The following is an 18,158-nucleotide window of genomic DNA, read 5'->3' as shown; positions in this document are numbered from 1 at the left end:
TTTGAAAAGAAAGATAAGTGTTTCCACTTTAAGGGATGTTTTTAATAGCTGGCAATTAAACTGACAGGATTTTCTAAGGTTCCAAGAAGGTTAGAGTGAGTCTTAAAGAAGCAGAAACCACTGTCATCTGTTTGTAAGTTTCAGTGAATCAATGTTTGGGAGTAATGTGGTTGTACTTCTAGCATATAGCTGCAAGAAAGACAGACTTCCTAACAACAACTCTCTCCTGAGTAATGGAAAAGCTTAGAGGACAAAGTCCATTGGAACAGTAGTCATTTGTCAGAAGGCTGACTGTAGCATTGATAATGGCAACCTGCAAGTTACCTAGATAGGTCTTTTTTTGACTCAAAATTGCTTTGATGCCTCTTAAATGTTGAGTTTTAGACTTATGGAATTTCTGGAAATCATGAAGTCATTGAGACTTGAAGTCATTGAGACTTTGAGTCATTGAGACTTGAGACGTTGAGTCAGCTACTGAGAAGAAATTAACTCTATCCTAGCTGAAACCAGGACAATAGTGATAGGAAGCTTGGTGTTAATAATGACATTTCTGTAAAAACAAACAAAAAACCCCTCAGAAACCCAACCAAACAGGGAAAAACAAACCAAAACAAACCCCTGCCTTTTTTCTTCTCCTTTCCTTGTTTTTTTTGCAGAATTTTCTAATGCAAAAGATAGTTCCTGAACTATGGAGGTTCTGCAATGTGATGGCTGTGATTTCCAAGCTCCATCCTATGAAGACCTAAAAGCTCACATTCAGGATGTTCATACTGCTTTTCTACAGCCAACAGATGTCTCTGAGGAAAACCCTAGCGAGCTGAGGTCTGGCTCCATGAATGCTAACAACCAGACTGAGACAGAATTTTCTTTTGTAAAGGATGAATTTATAACTGCAAAGGAAATAGCAGGTAAACCTCAATCCTAAGCCCCTATCTCACATGTGACTTATTTTAGTGCATTTGAATTGGTAAGTCTTGGGGTGTTTTTTAAAAAATGTTACCTTTATCACTATAGTAGTGAAGTGGATGATGTTTAACTGCAGACATATTTTTTCTGTAAATGCAAATGTGTGAATTTGTTGTCTTGCTATTTTCCACATGCTTTATCATATTGCTTTTTTTCATTTCTTTACACCACCATGAGCTCTAGAAGAGTTTAGAACTTTATTAGTGTACTTTTTTATTTCAAGATGCTTATTTTGGAAATTGTCTATCCTAAATTATGTACCATCTGTTAGTTTTCTGACCATCCTCATATGCACAGGTCTAATCATAAATAAATGAGGGAAATCCTGGTGTGATTAATGTGTTCAAGATGTGTGTGTATTCATATGGGTAGATGGGGGAAAACTGTCTAATTTTACTTATTTACATATTTACTTTTAAATTCTTTTTTTAGGACAAAATACAACAAGTCAGATGGGAACTGGAAGTTATTATAGCCAGAGCCAAAATTTTTATGGTCAGCATATGGCTCCAAATCCTAAACCAACCAACAAGTTTTTCCAGTGCAAATTCTGTGTGCGTTACTTCCGATCTAAAAACCTCCTCATAGAGCACACTCGTAAGGTTCATGGAACACAAGTTGGGGGAAGCTCAGTAGGGTCACACACTGCTGGATCCTTAAATTACTACATCGTGATGCATGAGGGATTTGGCAAAGTTTTCTCTTGCCAGTTCTGCACCTACAAATCACCAAGGCACACAAGGATTATTAAGCACCAGAAAATGTATCACAAAAAAAATCTGAAGGAGAGTTTAACTCTTACTGCTACCTCTGCTGTATCTGAATTGACATCTGCCTCTGTGCCAGTGCAGGAACCCTGCAAGGAATTGCCTGAGGAGGTGGTAGAACGGAGCATTTTGGAGTCCATGGTCAAGCCTCTAACGAAGTCCAGAGGCAACTTTTGCTGTGAGTGGTGCAGTTACGAGACACCTCGAAGGGAGCGCTGGTGTGACCATATGATGAAGAAGCACCGCAGCATGGTGAAAATACTGTCATGTTTGAGGCAGGAACAAGACAGAACTAGTGTGCCTGATATGCAGAGTAAGATAGCCCAGAATGCCTCCCCAAACTCTACTTATATCTCTATGAATATGACAGGATGTGATATGTTGAATGCTGATGTCTCAAACTTCAGAAGCTCTATGGGCAATTCTCTTATCAGGCCCAACTCTTCTATATCCTCTAAGTTTTATTCTGTGTCTTATCCTCAAATGAAGTCTAAATTACCTCACAACTTCAGCATGGTCCATTTGCCTGACAGATCCCACTACGGAGTTGCTGACATGACAAATTCCTCTGCTGACTTGGAAACAAGCAGTATGCTAAATGACTCCAGCTCAGAAAAAGAGCTAAATGAAGTGGACAGCGAGAACGGCTTGAACTCAGTGGACAACCAGACTTCAGGAATATCTGCAGAGCAACTGATGGGATCTAATGGCAACAAGCTGTTGGAAACAAAAGGGGTTCCCTTTAGAAGATACATGAACAGGTTCCAATGTCCTTTTTGTCCTTTCCTCACAATGCACCGCCGAAGCATCTCCCGTCACATTGAGAATATCCACCTATCTGGGAAGACAACTGTATACAAATGCAATGAGTGTCCTTTTACCTGTAAGAGTTTGTTAAAGCTTGGAGTTCATAGGCAATGTCACACACGTACAACATCAGACTTGGACTCTGTGAATTCTCAGAGTGAAAACATTGTCTCCTCTTTGAATGACAACATGATTTCTTCTGAAAGTGGAACTATAAATGGAAGAAAGTCAGCTGGGATGATGGTAACAGTGCAGCAGCAACAGCAGCAGTTGCCTCAACCCCATTTACAGCATCCTTATAAGTGCACAATATGTAACTATTCTACCACTACTTTGAAAGGCCTCAGAGTTCATCAGCAGCATAAACACTCATTTTGTGACAACTTACCAAAATATGATGGACTGCCATCCAACATGCCTCAAGAGAGCGAGGCAGATGCTCTTACCTCTGTCAGCACAGTGAAGAAAAGTCAGACCTCAATTTTTGGTCTCTCATCTAAAAATAACTTTGTTGCTAAGGTCACTCGGAAGGTGTCAAATGACTGCCCTTTGGATCTCTCACCAGTGAAGAAAAGAACTAGAATTGATGAAATAGCAAGCAACCTGCAGAGCAAAATAAACCAAAACAAGCAGCAAGAAGATGCTGTGATTAATGTAGAGGATTATGAGGAAGAGGAGGAAGATGAGGTGGAGATAGAAGTAGAATTAGACAGAGAAGAAGAACAAACAAAACCAATGGTGGAGGTTTCTAGTTCTTATGCACCCCAGCAAATGTGGGAGAGAGAGACTAATGGTTCCCAGAAGGATGCAAACTTGATAAACATGCATCATGATTATAATTCCACCAATGGAGCAGAGATTGAGCTCACTTTATCTGAAGATGAGGAAGATTATTTTTCTTCCATTAACATGAAAGATCAACAGAGCCCTAATACCTCTGTTCAGGGAAGCCAGCCAAATATGAATGACCCTCATCAGAACAACAAAAATGTGGAAATTATTGGTTCTGACAGGCGTTACAATTGTAAACACTGTGATTTTAGCAACAAATCTGCCAGGAGCGTTAGCACCCACTACCAACGGATGCATCCCTTCATAAAATTCAGCTTTAGGTATATCTTGGATCCAAATGATCACAGTGCAGTATACAGATGTCTTGAGTGCTATATTGACTATATGAACTTTGAAGACCTGCAACAACACTACGGAGAGCATCACCCTGAAGCTATGAATGTATTGAACTCCCATCACTCTGATCTGATCTACCACTGTCACTTCTGTTCTTACACTAGCCCAAATGTTAGAAGCCTGATGCCGCATTACCAAAGAATGCATCCAACAGTGAAAATTAACAATGCAATGATATTTTCAAGCTATGTTGTTGAGCAGCAAGAGGGGCTAAACACAGAGTCTCAGACACTGAGGGAGATCTTAAATTCTGCTCCAAAAACTATGGCAACCTCCACCCCTGTGGCTCATGGGACTATTGTGCCAGCAAGTTTTAACAACAGTGCCACAAAGACTTTTAGTCCTGAATATGAAAACCAGAAGGCACCTTCGGTCAGTTCTGTGATTGTTTATGACTGTGATGTGTGCTCATTTGCAAGCCCTAACATGCATTCAGTTCTAGTGCATTACCAGAAAAAACACCCTGAAGAAAAAGCATCATATTTCAGAATTCAGAAGACCATGCATATAGCATCTGTTGACAGGGGCTCTGCCCTGGCTCAAATGTCTTTTGAGATGGGAGTGTTTGTCTCCTCAAAACTGTCCAACTTGGCTTCTCAACCTCCACCTCCCCCACCACTGCTCCCAGACCTTGCTCCTGAACTCTACTATTGCAAACACTGTTCATACAGCAACCGTTCAGTTGTGGGAGTGCTTGTTCACTACCAGAAAAGACATCCAGAAATAAAGGTCACTGCCAAGTACATCAGGCAGGCACCCCCTACTGCGGCAATGATGAAGGCTGGTGAGCTGCCACCTGGGATTCAGAAAATGCCAGTGTCAGTGCAGCAGTTAAGCCAGGGCAGTTCTGAAAGCTCTGCAAATACCCCTGAGAACGAAATGTTCTTCTGCCAGCACTGCGATTATGGAAACCAGACTGTGAAAGGGGTTCTCATTCATTATCAAAAGAAGCATCGTGATTTCAAAACCAATGCAGATGTGATTAGGCAGCACACAGCCACCATTAGAAGCCTTTGTGATCGTAACCAGAAGAAATCATCTGGCAGCCTGCCTGCTCACACCTCCAGCACCGAACAGCATAAGACAAAGATGAGAACCCTCAAATGCAGGCAGTGCAGCTACACATCACCTTATTTCTATGCATTGAGGAAGCATATTAAGAAAGACCACCCAAATCTGAAGGCCACGGTCACGTCCATTCTGAGATGGGCATTTTTGGATGGCTTGATAGAAGCTGGTTATCACTGTGAATGGTGTATTTATTCACATACAGAACCCAGTGGTTTGCTTGTGCATTATCAAAGGAGACATCCTGAACATTATGTTGACTATACATATATGGCAACTAAACTCTGGGTAGGTCTAGATCCTTCCCCTCCTACCCTAGTGATGCCAACAGAGGCAAAGACCTATAAATGCAGAGACTGCATTTTTGAAACATCTTCCATTTGGGATATTACTAATCATTACCAGGCTTTTCACCCTTGGACTATGAATGGAGATGAATCTGTATTGTTAGATATCATTAAGGAGAAAGATGCTGCTGAGAAAATTGGCACACGACTTGATGAAGTTAGGGCCAGGATTAATTCTGAAAACCGGGTACTATCACAGATGGAGCAGGATGTGGAGGACCCCAGCCTTTCCCAGGAAAAAACTATTCAGCTGACTTCTGCAAACCCTGCCATCTCCACTCCATATCAGTGTACAGTTTGCCAGTCTGAGTACAATAACTTGCATGGCCTCCTGACACATTATGGCAAAAAGCATCCTGGCATGAAAGTGAAAGCTGCTGACTTTGCACAGGACACAGACATTAATCCAGGGGCTGTGTACAAGTGCAGACATTGCCCATACATTAACACACGCATTCACGGTGTCCTCACACATTACCAGAAACGGCACCCGTCAGTAAAAGTCACTGCTGAAGACTTTGTGCATGATGTGGAACAGTCGAATCACATTGCCCAGAATGGCATAGAAGAGACGTGTAGGATTTTCAAGCAAGGCTATGGTGCTTATCGGTGCAAACTCTGCCCTTACACCCATGGCACACTGGAGAAGCTCAAAATTCACTATGAGAAATATCATGATCAACCTGAATTTGATGTTTTTGTTAAGTCACCACCAAAGGTGTCTGCCTCAGTGGAGCCAGACGTGGTGACTGAAATCAAGGCCTCCCCAGAAATTGCTGCTGATAATGTTGGAGAAATCTCTATCCCAGCACCTCATTTCTCCAGTTCTCACTTAGTGACTCACACAGTGTTCCGGTGTCAGCTCTGCAAATACTTTTGTTCTACACGAAAGGGGATAGCCAGGCACTACCGCATCAAACATAATAATGTTCGGGCACAACCAGAAGGCAAGAACAACCTTTTCAAGTGTGCTTTGTGTTCCTACACCAACCCTATCCGTAAAGGGCTTGCAGCACACTACCAGAAAAGACATGACATTGATGCTTACTACACTCATTGTTTAGCAGCCTCCAGGACAGTAAGTGACAAACCCAATAAAGTGATCATTCCATCCCCTCCCAAAGATGACACTCCTCAGTTAAGTGAGGAGCTGAGAAGGGCTGTGGAAAAGAAGAAGTGCTCACTTTGTTCCTTTCAATCTTTTAGCAAGAAAGGTATTGTGTCCCACTACATGAAGTGTCACCCTGGTGTTTTCCCTAAGAAGCAACATGCAAGCAAGCTGGGGGGCTACTTCACTGCCGTGTATGCTGATGAAGATGACAAGTCAACTCCAGCTGAGGAAAGGAATAACTTTGAAAAGTTTGAGGTGGAGAGCAAGGCTCAGGAAAATAAGTGGCTTCCCTTCAGATGCATAAAATGTTTCAAGCTGTCCTTCAGCACAGCAGAGTTGCTGTGCACTCATTATACTGATCACCACAGCAAGGATTTGAAGAGAGACTTTACCATACTGGGAAGTGGCACTCACTCTCATAATGCTGTCTACCAGTGCAAGCACTGTGATACTAAATTGCATAGTACGGCAGAGCTGACCTCACACTTGAATAGTCACAATGAGGAATTCCAGAAGTGTGCCAAACGTCAGGAGAGGAGGAAACAGCTTTTGAACAAGCAGAAATATGCAGATGGTGCTTTTATGGATTTCAAACAAGAGAGGGTAAGGATTTGTGTGTCTGGTCTCCTTCTCTGCTTCCTCTCCCCAGGGTGAAAAACAAACCAAAAGCTGTTCTTCTATATGTCAAGAGGCTCCTTATTACTAATACCTACTTTCATGTTAACTTTACCAACCAAATGAACGCAGGTTAATGAGTGACTCAGCATGTCAAAGGGCTCTATAAGTCGGTTACATATTCTGCTTTAATTTCCTTAATTCTCCACCTATTCCTAGTCTCCACAGGAAGCTCTGCTCCCTCTGTTTCCTTCAGGATTTTCCATATCTTTTTTCCTTCCTCCCACCCTTATGGATGGCTATCTGTATCTTTTGCAAGGTTGCTGTTTGTTTTCTCATAGATTTTTTTAACAAATATCCCATTCTGCTGCTCATCCATGTACCTTGAAATAACACAGCAATTTCCTTCTCAGTATGCAGGACTCTCACTGCTGCGACCCCAGTTCGATTCCTCGGTCCCCCGGGCAGATGGAGCCCGTTAGCCCTGTGAGGCCATCCATCTATGAGAAGGTCACTCTAAACAAACCTACGTCCTGAGGACCTCACTGCCATTGTCCAAGCTTGCTTGGCCCCGGCAGATGAACCTTAGGATTAAAGGGTGGGCTCAGTTCAGCGCAGACTGTGTCTCACCTAAAAAATCCATTGCGCAGGCTGGAAAGGTAAAAGACCTTTCCCCAAATCTTCGTTCGCGAAGACTGGCCATTATTATTATATTTTCTGATAAAGAACCTGATGTTTAAGTGCATCTATCCAATAACTTCAAGCTTTGGGCAAGCTCCTGAGAACAGAAGACCAAATTTTGTACCCTTCTCCCCATCTGGAGTAACTACTTGCTGTAGAAAAACATACAATTGGACGGGGGAGGGGAACCATCAAAGAGTATGTCTTGTAAGTTAAAAATGAATGGTCTTATAGGGGACTACTATTATGCAGATACTCAAGGTTTTTTCTGTGCATGTCCTGTCCACCTATTTTGAGGGTTTTAATAGAAGTCAGTGCAAATCGAGGTTGAAGTTTTGCACAAGAGGATGTTGTAGTGGGTTGACCTTGTCTGGACAACAGGTGCCCACCAAGCCACTCTATCACTCTCACTCCTCATCAGGGCACAGGGGAAGAAAATAAGATGGAAAAGAACTTGTGGGTCAAGATAAAGGCAGGTTAATAAAACCAAAGCAAAGGCTGCATGCAGAAGCAAAGGAAAACAAAAGATTTATTCTCTACTTCCCATCAGCAGGTGATGCCAGTCACTTCTTGGGAAGCAGGGTTTCAGCACACATAGTGGTTGCTGCAGAAGACAAAATGTAATAACCAATGCCCCCTCCCTCCCCCCCTTTCTCTTAGCTTTTATATCTGAGTGGATGTCATATGGTATGGAATATCCCTTTGGTCAGTTTGGGCCAGCTGTCCTGGCTATATCTCCTCCCAAGATCTTGCCCACCCCCAGCCTACTGGTCTTTGGGGGTGAGGGGGGGAATGTTGGGGAGACAGCACTGATGCTGTGCCATCACTGCTCAGCAGTAGCCAAAACACTGGTGTGTTCTTAACACCCTTCCAGCTACCAATGCAAAGCCCAGCACTGTGAGGGCTGCTATGGGGAAAGTTAACTCTGCCAGCCAGACCCAATACATGTGTACACTAAAGGCTATTTCCCTGGTCTGAGTATATTCCTAAAAGTGAAATATTCAAAGCATGTTTCAGTATTACATTAGTGTAACTGATTAATACTCATGTGCTTCAATAGGCTTTTGGACACTTGGAAAATGCTTCAAACCTTAAGGAGAGGAAAGTAGTAGGCTACAAATGTAAATTTTGTGTGGAAGTTCATCCAACGCTCCGAGCCATCTGTAATCATCTCCGTAAGCATGTCCAGTATGGGAATGTTTCTTCTGTGTCAGATACAGTAAAGGTGAGAATTCTGTGAACTGACAGCATTTTTTTGTTTGATATTAAGACCTAACTGAAAGCCCATAGAGGGGTCCCATGGAGACAAATGGGTTTTGGATTGGGCATTCTGAACAGTTAAGCATGACATTGTAATCTAATTCTTCATATTTCTGCAGCATATTTTGTTTACTTTAAGATGTTTTGACTTTCTTCTGTTCTCCATCTTGGGCACAAAAACTATTTAATTTTCATTTCTTATTTGACACAAAGGAATTGATATCACAGATGACTGAAAGACTTGATTTATGAGCACGAGCTTCTCCCTCAGCTGTTCTGGGCTACTTTTCTGCTTTCTTAGACCCTAAAGTGTGGGGTTTTTTTCTTTTTTTATTTTTTTCCAACCCATATGCAAAAGTGAAATTATAATGCTGCAAACACATATTCAAATAGCCAGCTAATACAGGGGTCCAATTCAAGTGGTTAATTGTAAATGTGCTGCTGTTTCCTCCCTTTGGAAGTGGAGACCACCTAGAATGTCTGAGGACAGACTGTGCAGGGGGAGTTCAGGAGCAGTAAGGTTGCAGGATCTGGTTATGCAGTTCTTTTCTTGCTGCAGTGAGTGAGTACTCAGCAAAATCTCATTATGCAGTCCTCAGAATGTGACCTAAAGCATGCCTATTTCATGACATCAACTGTGTGCTGTGTAAAGTTGCTGAGTCTGTCAGAGTCTAAACAGTTGTACCTAAAAGCTTCCCCTGACCTTCCTTTAGCTTATCCAATGCTACTGACAGAATGGGGTGCTTCCCTTCTATCAAATGATTCCTGCTCTTTCTCTACTTCTCAAGTAAAGTTTATGTGGGGTCAATACCATCTTTTGAGCAAGTAGATATTGCTCAACAGCAGGGAACAAAAACTAAAATACAAGATCCAAAAAACATGATATAAATATGCTTTACAGTTTTAATGCTGCTGCAAAATGTCTGCTATGCTAATTAACACTTAAGAAAGGGACTAAGAGACATGTAATTTGTTTTTTAATGTATATGCATATATATATATAATTTAAGATTTAACTCTATACATAAAGTCATTAGTGGAGTATGGTAGGTATATCTTTAGAAAGTGAATGGAGTGGGAAACTTAGATATTAAAATTAGTACATAAGAGACTGAGGGACAGAAGGGAGAGAATTGATGGTTTTGGGGGGGATATGTGTTTTTTAGCAGGAAGCTGAAGATTCTTCAAGAACAAATTTGGAGGGTTTTGAGGCAGCCAAAGACCCTGTGGAATTTACAGAAGCTGAATCCGGAGCATCCTTGGAAGATGAAACCAGGCCTGGGGGCTACCACTGCAGCCAGTGTGACCGGGTTTTGATGTCTATGCAGGGTCTGCGATCTCATGAGAGGAGTCACTTGGCTTTGGCTGTGTTTACCCGAGAAGACAAATACAGCTGCCAGTATTGCTCCTTTGTCTCTGCTTTCAGGCACAAGTAAGTTATGGTTTGTTTTCAACAGAAGCAAAGATTAGCATGACTATTTTTTACGTTGCTTGATGTTGAAGGAGAGCACACTCAATTTGATTTCAAACCATGTTTTCTCTTTTCTCAGGATTTAGGTATTTTCTACACCCCAAAACTTTTTACCATTGCCTGTGACTATAAAAAGTCACATTTTTATATCTTCTCAAATTCGAGTTCTCTTTTTGTTGTGTGTAGGGGAAATGCACACCAAACAAAAGATACCCACCACTTATGCAGTCCTGTCAAATACATGAAATTAAAAAATCCATAAAGAGGAAAAAGTATTTTCACTAGCCTTCCATGTAACTGCCTTATTTTTAAACAGTACCGTGACTTTTATTTGATTGAGGGAGATTTCATTTCTAGTGTTGAACAGTTATCACAAATCAATCTTAGATTATTTATTTCTAATTTGTGTTATGCAATTTCAGTCTATGAACATAGTCTTGACATCAATGTGGTACACTTGAGAAATCACCCCTTATCTGATGTGGCCCTTGAAAAATGCATGGTCATAATAAATAATCAAGTTCCTCATAACTTATTTCTTTGCCTACAGCTAGGAAGTTTTAGAATTCTTTTAATCATATTTATTCATGGCTTGCCACAAAGAAATGAGGTTTATTGAATTTTTTTTTTACTGGCATCCTAGATTGACAAACACATGTACATGTTTTCTGTAGCTTCTGGGGGAGAAATGTCCCATCCCCCCATCCTGTGTCTGCCCACCTTCCCCTCGAAGAGAGATCCAGGTGCATGTTTAATATAGGCATTGATAGCAATGTTAGCAACACCCTAAATTGGGTAAAGTTGTTAGTGTTCTGTAATTAAAAGTATGTGAGAAAGAAAGCATGATATAAGAAATATTTATAAACTCTTGTGTTAGAAAAGCAGCACTTCTGTCAGTATCACAGCATGGTTCTTATGTGGATGAGCAACAGGGGATAGTCCAAGGTCTAGGCAGGCCTTGGCAATCTCTCATTAATATCCTGGATCTGAGCTGCTGGTAAGCAGTAGACCTCCCTGTACAGCAGGTCAGGTCGACATCTCCCCTGCAGAATGGAGTCTCCCACTACAATGACTCACCACTTCCTCCTGTTGTTGCTGCATGGTTCAGGTGCAGCCAGCTCTGATGATTCATTGGACAGAGCTCCCAGCCCCTCATCTGCAACCAGATGCAGAACTATAGAACCTATTCTGTAGTTGCAGTTCTGCTGGCGAAGCAGGACCCATCCTCCCAGTGCCAGATATCACAAGCTTCCAACCATCTTGGTAGTTTCCATTTCCCAACCTGATAAACACAGACACTGGCTGCCCCTCCTTCAGTAAAATTCAGAGTCTGGGCTCTTGTCTCTGCAGGATCTCTGAGAAGATCCTGTTAATCTTTTTCCTCATTATCTCTGATGCTGTGCAGATGTCCGACCTCCTGAAGTTCCTTTAACATGGTAACACGGCTCCTCAACCAGCGCACACCTCCTGGAGGCAAGTGAGAAGCATCAAACATTCCTTGTAGCCCCAGACATAGAATAGAATAGAATAGAATAGAGTAAAATAGAATAGAATAGAGTAGAATAGACTAGACTAGACTAGACTAGAATAGACTAGAATAAAATAGACTAAAATAGAATAGAATAGAATATTTCACTTGGAAGGGACCTATGACAATCATCCAGTCCAACTGCCTGACCAATTCAGGGCTAACCAGAAGTTAAAGCATGCTGTTAAGGGCATTGTCCAAATGCCTATTAAACACTGACAGTATTGGAGCATCGACCATGTCTTCAGGAAACCTGTTCTAGGGTTTGACCACCCACTCGGTAAAGAAGTGTTTCCTAATGTCAGTCTGAACTTCCCCGGCACAGTTTTGAACCATTCCCATGCATCCTATCACTGGATCCCAGGGAGAAGAGCTCAGCACCTCCCTCTCCACTTCCCCTCCTCAGGAAGCTGTAAAGAGCCATGAGGTCACCCCTCAGCCTCCTTTTCTCCAAACTAGACAAACCCAGAGTTCTCAGTCACTCCTCACAGGACATGCCTTCCGGCCCTTTCACCAACTTGGTTGCCTTCCTCTGGGGGCAATTCAAGGATCTTCACATCCTTCTTAAATTATGGGGCCCAGAACTGCACACAGTATTCAAAGTGAGGTCATGCCAATGCTGAATACGGTGGGATCATCACCTCTTTTGATCAGCTGGTTCTGCTGTGTTTGATGCCCCCCAGGATGTGATTTGCCCTCTTGGCTGCCAGGGCTCATTGCTGACTCATACTGAGCCTGCTGCCGACCAGCATCCCCAGATCCCTTTCTGCAGGGCTGCTCTTACAATCAGTGGAGATCTCCCCAAACTCCCCAGACCTTCAGTAGATGATTGAGGTGGATCCTGCTATAACATCCACTGCCTCTTTCAGTACTCTGGGATGAATCTCATCAGGCCCCATAGACTTAGGAACATTCGACTGATACAACTGGTTCCTCACAATTTAAGTGTCCACAAATGGAAAGTCACTGTTCCCACACTTGTGGTCCTCTGACCAGAGAGTTGTGGTCAACAACTCAATGTTCGGATGGAGATCAGTGACGAGTGGTGTCCCTCAGGGCTCTGTCTTGGGACTGGTGCTCTTTAATATCTTTATCGATGATATAGACAGTGGGATCGAGTACACCCTCAGCAAGTTTGCAGATGGCATGAAGCTGAGTGGTGCAGTTGACACACCTGAAGCACAGGATGCCATCCAGAGGAACCTGGACAAGCTCAAGAAGGGGGCCCATGAGAACCTCATGAGATTCAACAAGTCCAAGTGCAAGATGCTGCAGCTGGATTGGGGCAATCCCATACATGAGTACAGACTTGGAGAAGAACTAATTGAGAGCAGCCCTGTGGAGAAGGACTTGGGTGTTCTGGTCGACGAAAAGCTGGACATGGGCCAACAGAGTGCACTTGAAGCTCAGAAAGCCAATCACATCCTGGGTTGCATCAAAAGCAGTGTGACCAGCAGGTCGAGGGAGGGGATTATCACCCTCTACTCCACTCTGGTGAGACCAACTGTGTCCAACTCTGGGGACCCCAGCACAAGAAGGATGTTGACCTGTTGGAGCAAGTGCAGAGGAGGCCACTAAGATGTTTAGAGGACTTCAGCACCTCTGCTATGAGGAAAGGCTGACAGCTGGGGTTGTTCGGCCTGGAGAAGAGAAGACTCTGGGGAGACCTTACTGCAACCTTTCAGTACTTAAAGGGAGCTTATACAAGGAGGTAGAGGGACTTTTTACATGGTCAGATAATGATAGGACAAGGGGTAATGTTTTTAAACTAAAAGGAGAGATTTAGATTAGATATTAGGAAGAAATTCTTTACTGTGAGGGTGGTGAGGCACTGGCAGAGGTTGTGCAGAGAAGTTGCGGATGCCCTATCCCTGGAAGCATTCAAGGTCGGGTTGAATGAGTCTCTGATCAGGGTGGCATCTCTGCCCATGGTGGAGGGGTTGGAACTAGATGATTTTTAATGTCCCTTCCAACCCATTCTATGATTCTATGACTAGGGAAGTGATTGTCCCCCTGTATTTGGCACTGGTGAGGCCACACCTCGAATCCTGTATCCAGTTCTGGGTCCCTCACTCCAAGAAGGACATTGAAGTGCTGAAGTGCATCCAAAGAAAGGTGACGAGACTGATGAAGTGTCTAGAGCACAAGTCTGATGAGGACCAGTTGAGGGAGCTGGGGGGCCTCAGCCTGGAGAAAAAGAGGCTCAGGGGAGGACTTGCTCTCTACAACTACCTGAAAAGAAGTTGTAGTGAGGTGGGGGTTGGTCTCGTCTCTGTAGTAACAAACAATAGGACAAGAGGAAACGACCTTAAGTTGTGCCAGCAGAGGTTCAGGTTGGATATTAGGAAAAATTTCTTCCCAGAAAGGATTGTCAAGCACTGGCACAGGCTACCCAGGGTATTGGTGTAGTCCCCATCCCTGGAGGGATTTAAAAGTCATATAGATGTAGCACTTGGGGACATGGGTTAGTGGTGGATTTGCAGTTTTAGTTTAATGGTTGGACTCAATTATTTTAGAGGTCTTTTCTGACCTAAATGATTCTACGATTCTATGATTTTCCTTAGACCTCCTTTTGCTGTTAATGTTCTTAAAAAAGCCTTTCTTTTTTGTCTGGCACTACACTGTCCAGTTTCAACTCTGATTGAGCTTTGGCTTTTGGTGCCTTCTCCCTGCATAAACAAACCACGGATCCATAATATTCCTGCGAAACCTGACCTTGCTTCCAGAGATCATAGCACTTGTTTTTCCTGTTGAGTTTCATGAGTTCCCTGTTCAGGCAAGCTGGTCTTCTGCCCCACTTGCTTGACTTCTGAAGCAATGGGATTGCCTGCTCCTGTGCTTTTAAAAGGTACTGCTTGAAAACTGACAGGTTCTCACGGACTCCCAAGCCCTCAAAAGCAGATCCTCAGGGGACATGGCTAAGTAGCTCCCTGAATAGCCTAAAGTTTGCACTCTCGAAATCCGGAGTAGCAACTCTGCTGACATTTTTTTCATTATGTTGAAAATTTTAAACTCAACCATTTTGTGATCAGAGGCCAAGACAACCACCTACCATCACATCTCCCATAAGTCCTTCTCTATTAGAATCATAGAATCATTTAGGTTGGAAAATACCTCCAAGATCATCAAGTCCAACCTTTGATTGGTCCCCACCTTGTCAACTAGACCAGAGCACTGAGTGCCACGTCCAGTTGTTCCTTGGATACCTCTAGGGATGGTGATTCCACCACCTCCCTGGGCAGCCCCTTCCAATGCTGGACAACCCTTTCTGGGAAGAAATCCTTCCTGCAGTCGGGCTGACAGGCCTGTAGTTCATTGGATCCTCCTTCCGACCCTTCTTGTGGATGGGTGTCACACTGGTTTCCTAATATCCAACCTAAACCCCTCCGATACAGCTTCATGTCTTCCCTCAGGTTCTGTCACTGGTCACCACAGAGAAGAGATCAGTGCCTGCCCCTCCACTGCCCCTCGTAAGGAAGTTGTAGACTGCAATGAGGTCTCCCCTTAGTCTCCTCTTCTCTAGACTGAGCAAATCAAGTGACCTCAGCTGCTCCTCATACAGACTGCCAGGTCCCTTTCTGCAGCTGCTCTCCAGCCTCTCATTCTCTAGTCGTTCCTCTCGTACATCCAGGGTTTTCCTGTTCCAGGTGCAGAATCCAGCACTTGTCTTTGTTAAACTTTGTACAGTTGGTGATTCCCAGCCCTCTCATTTGTCAAGGTCTTTCTGCAAGGCCTCTCTGCCTTTGAGGGAGTCAACATTTCAGATATGCTTCTAAAACTCCAGTACTCCCTGGAGGAGCATGAATGTTCCCACTAGCATTGCCACCCTCAGGCAATACCATGCCAACCTTCAGCTTTCCTGATGGTATCCCCTTCACTCATCACCTCTAGTTTAAAGTCCTCTCAACCTGTCCTGCCAGCTTATGAGCAAAGAAGCATTTTCCCCATTGGGGTAGGTGGATCGTGTCAGGCCCCAGCATACTTTGTGTCTTGCAGACTCTCCCATGGTTATAAAAAACAAAGTTCTGGTGGAGGCACCAGTCCTGGAGCCAGATATTGATGTTTTGGGCATGCCTGTTTCTTCCATTGATTATCCCCATTACTGGGAGAAGTGAGGAAAACACTACCTCTGCTCCTGAATCTTTCATCATTCTTCCCAGGGCCCTGAAATCTCTTTTGATTGACCTTGGCCTTCTTGTTGCAATGTCATTAGTACCCATGTGAAAGAGAAGGAAGTAGGTAATAGTCTGAAGGCTGTACTGAGCTCATCAGTTGTCTGGTTACATCCCTGATCTGGACCCCAGGGAGGCAGCAAACTTCCCTGAAAAGATGATCCAGTCTGTAAATGGGTGCCTCCATTCTGCTCAGGAGAGAGTCACCAATGACCATAACTCGCCGTTGTTTCTTCTCAACACGAGTCGAGTGCATTAAGCAGGTCTTGCTGGGAGGGATTTTCTTGGCTCAGACTCTGTCAGTGTGAGACTAAAGATCACGTGAGACCAAAGATCATGTGAGACCCTCTATAGTGTGAGGACCTGGAGTAGACTCCATTTGATCTAGATCTTGCTATTCAGTAGAATAAAAAAGAGGACAATTTAGATCAATTAATAGGAAATAAAGTATGCCTGGAACTATTTGGATGGTGGTTTGGGGGGGATGATAAATAAACCAACCCTCTCCAAACTTTTCCATGTCATTTTGTTGTTTTGCTGCTGCGTATAAACAGGCTCAGACTATTCTTATATCACAAAGCATTAATTAAGATGAGGCTGTATTGGAAATGTCTCCATTCTGATCTGAAACCATGGCGATGAGTGATGAATTCTTCCCCCCTTCGATGTCAGACTTCCTGTTGCTGATTTCCCCTGCAGAAAGATAGCATCTGATTTTTTTCACCCCTTCTTCTGTTGTTGAGCTTCATTCAGGATCTCCCAGTCCATTACATCTGAAATTCTGCTACCTCTTACCCCTAAAAGTCATTGACTATAGACAACTTGCTGGTACCTTCCCCCCAGAGTAGGCTGTCTAATCTGCTTTTGCTGCTGTAACCAAATGAAGATTTCTTCAGTGGAGTTAGAAAAATATTTTCCTTACCTTAGGAGGAGAAAAGAGAGCATATTTTCATAAAAACACTGCACAGAAAAATCCTGTACTAATATTTTTATTGTTCAGTTTGGGGTTTTTCTTGTTGTTTTTTTTTTTTCCTCAAATAACCTTTATCCTATAAGTAACTCTCCTGTTAGTCTGGATTTGGTATAATTTAATTGGTAGTAATTTTGCCCTATTGAGTTTAAGTGGCTTGCATTCTGTGTGATAAAATTGATCACAGATCTCTTTTTTCCTCAGATTAGATTTTGCCTTGTTCTATAAGCAGACCTGTTGGATATAAAGAACCAGCATGAGAAAGATAGCTGAGCCTGGCCTGCTCTAACTTAAAATTTATTTTTGTTACTAGGTTTTTTGCATATGAAGGAATAGCTAAAATGATTTGCTATTTTGTTTCTTTTTTTTGTCTGTCTTTTGATCAGTCTGGATCGCCATATGCAAACTCACCATGGACACCATAAGCCATTCCGTTGCAAGCTCTGTCCATTCAAGTCCTCTTACAATAGCCGCTTGAAAACCCATATATTTAAAGTGCATGATGGTAAGTCAATCAGTTTCTTCCTCACACTCTTGATCCCTTTCTCTTGCTGTCAGGCACATATACTTGCTCTTGCATGCTCCCTCTTGCTCAACCTCACACATAGTCATGCTCATTCTCTCTCTTCCTTGTGAGCAGTCACATGTGCTCTCCACATTCTCTGCATGATCACAAGCTCTTCTTGTGCAGTTGTGTCTTCTCTCACTTTTACGTGCCCCCTCTCAATGAAACTGTGTGCAATCAACGCTCTCCCACTTTCCCTCTCTTCCTCAGATGCAGTCATGTTCCTCCCTCTCTGTCTAGGTTGCGATCTCCCTCTCTCACACATGGTTGTGTGTGGTGTCTGTCATGTTATCCTTCTCTCTTGCTTGCTCACTCATGATTGTGCTTGCTTCTCTCTCTTCATGTGTGGCTGCACTCTCATGAGCTGCTTCTTGCTTGCTTCCTCTCACTCTCACAGTCATACACTTCTTGTTGCTCAACCTTGTGTATGGTTGTACTCACTATCCCTCTCTAAGTTGTGCATGCTGTTTCTCTCTTGGACATGATGGCACATGCTCTCCCTAACTCGGTCTCAATCTCTTTATGTCTGTGGCTCACAGACCATTGTCTGCTCTCCCTTACCCACAGTCATGTTTGCTCTCCATCTCTGGATTATGGTCTCCCTGTATCTCGTGTGTGGCTGTGAATGCTCCATTGCTTACT

The 18,158-nt window shown here is 43.2% G+C and overlaps 1 protein-coding gene across 1 annotated transcript in view; it reads left to right on the top strand.

The window, feature by feature from the left end:
• The first annotated feature begins 688 nt into the window (after positions 1-688).
• Positions 689-18,158, top strand: part of LOC113981414 (zinc finger protein 462-like) — an 87,261-nt gene continuing 69,791 nt past the window's right edge. Inside the window, 5 exon segments of the mRNA XM_027708791.1 lie at positions 689-908; positions 1,399-6,857; positions 8,611-8,775; positions 10,139-10,242; positions 17,338-17,456. Coding sequence (XP_027564592.1) covers positions 689-908; positions 1,399-6,857; positions 8,611-8,775; positions 10,139-10,242; positions 17,338-17,456 — 6,067 coding nt within the window.

This window comes from Neopelma chrysocephalum, unplaced genomic scaffold (assembly GCF_003984885.1).
Source record: "Neopelma chrysocephalum unplaced genomic scaffold, ASM398488v2 Primary Assembly neopelma1_96533, whole genome shotgun sequence".
In the NCBI taxonomy this organism is placed as follows: domain Eukaryota; kingdom Metazoa; phylum Chordata; class Aves; order Passeriformes; family Pipridae; genus Neopelma; species Neopelma chrysocephalum.
This window is presented reverse-complemented; position numbering and strand designations above follow the sequence as displayed.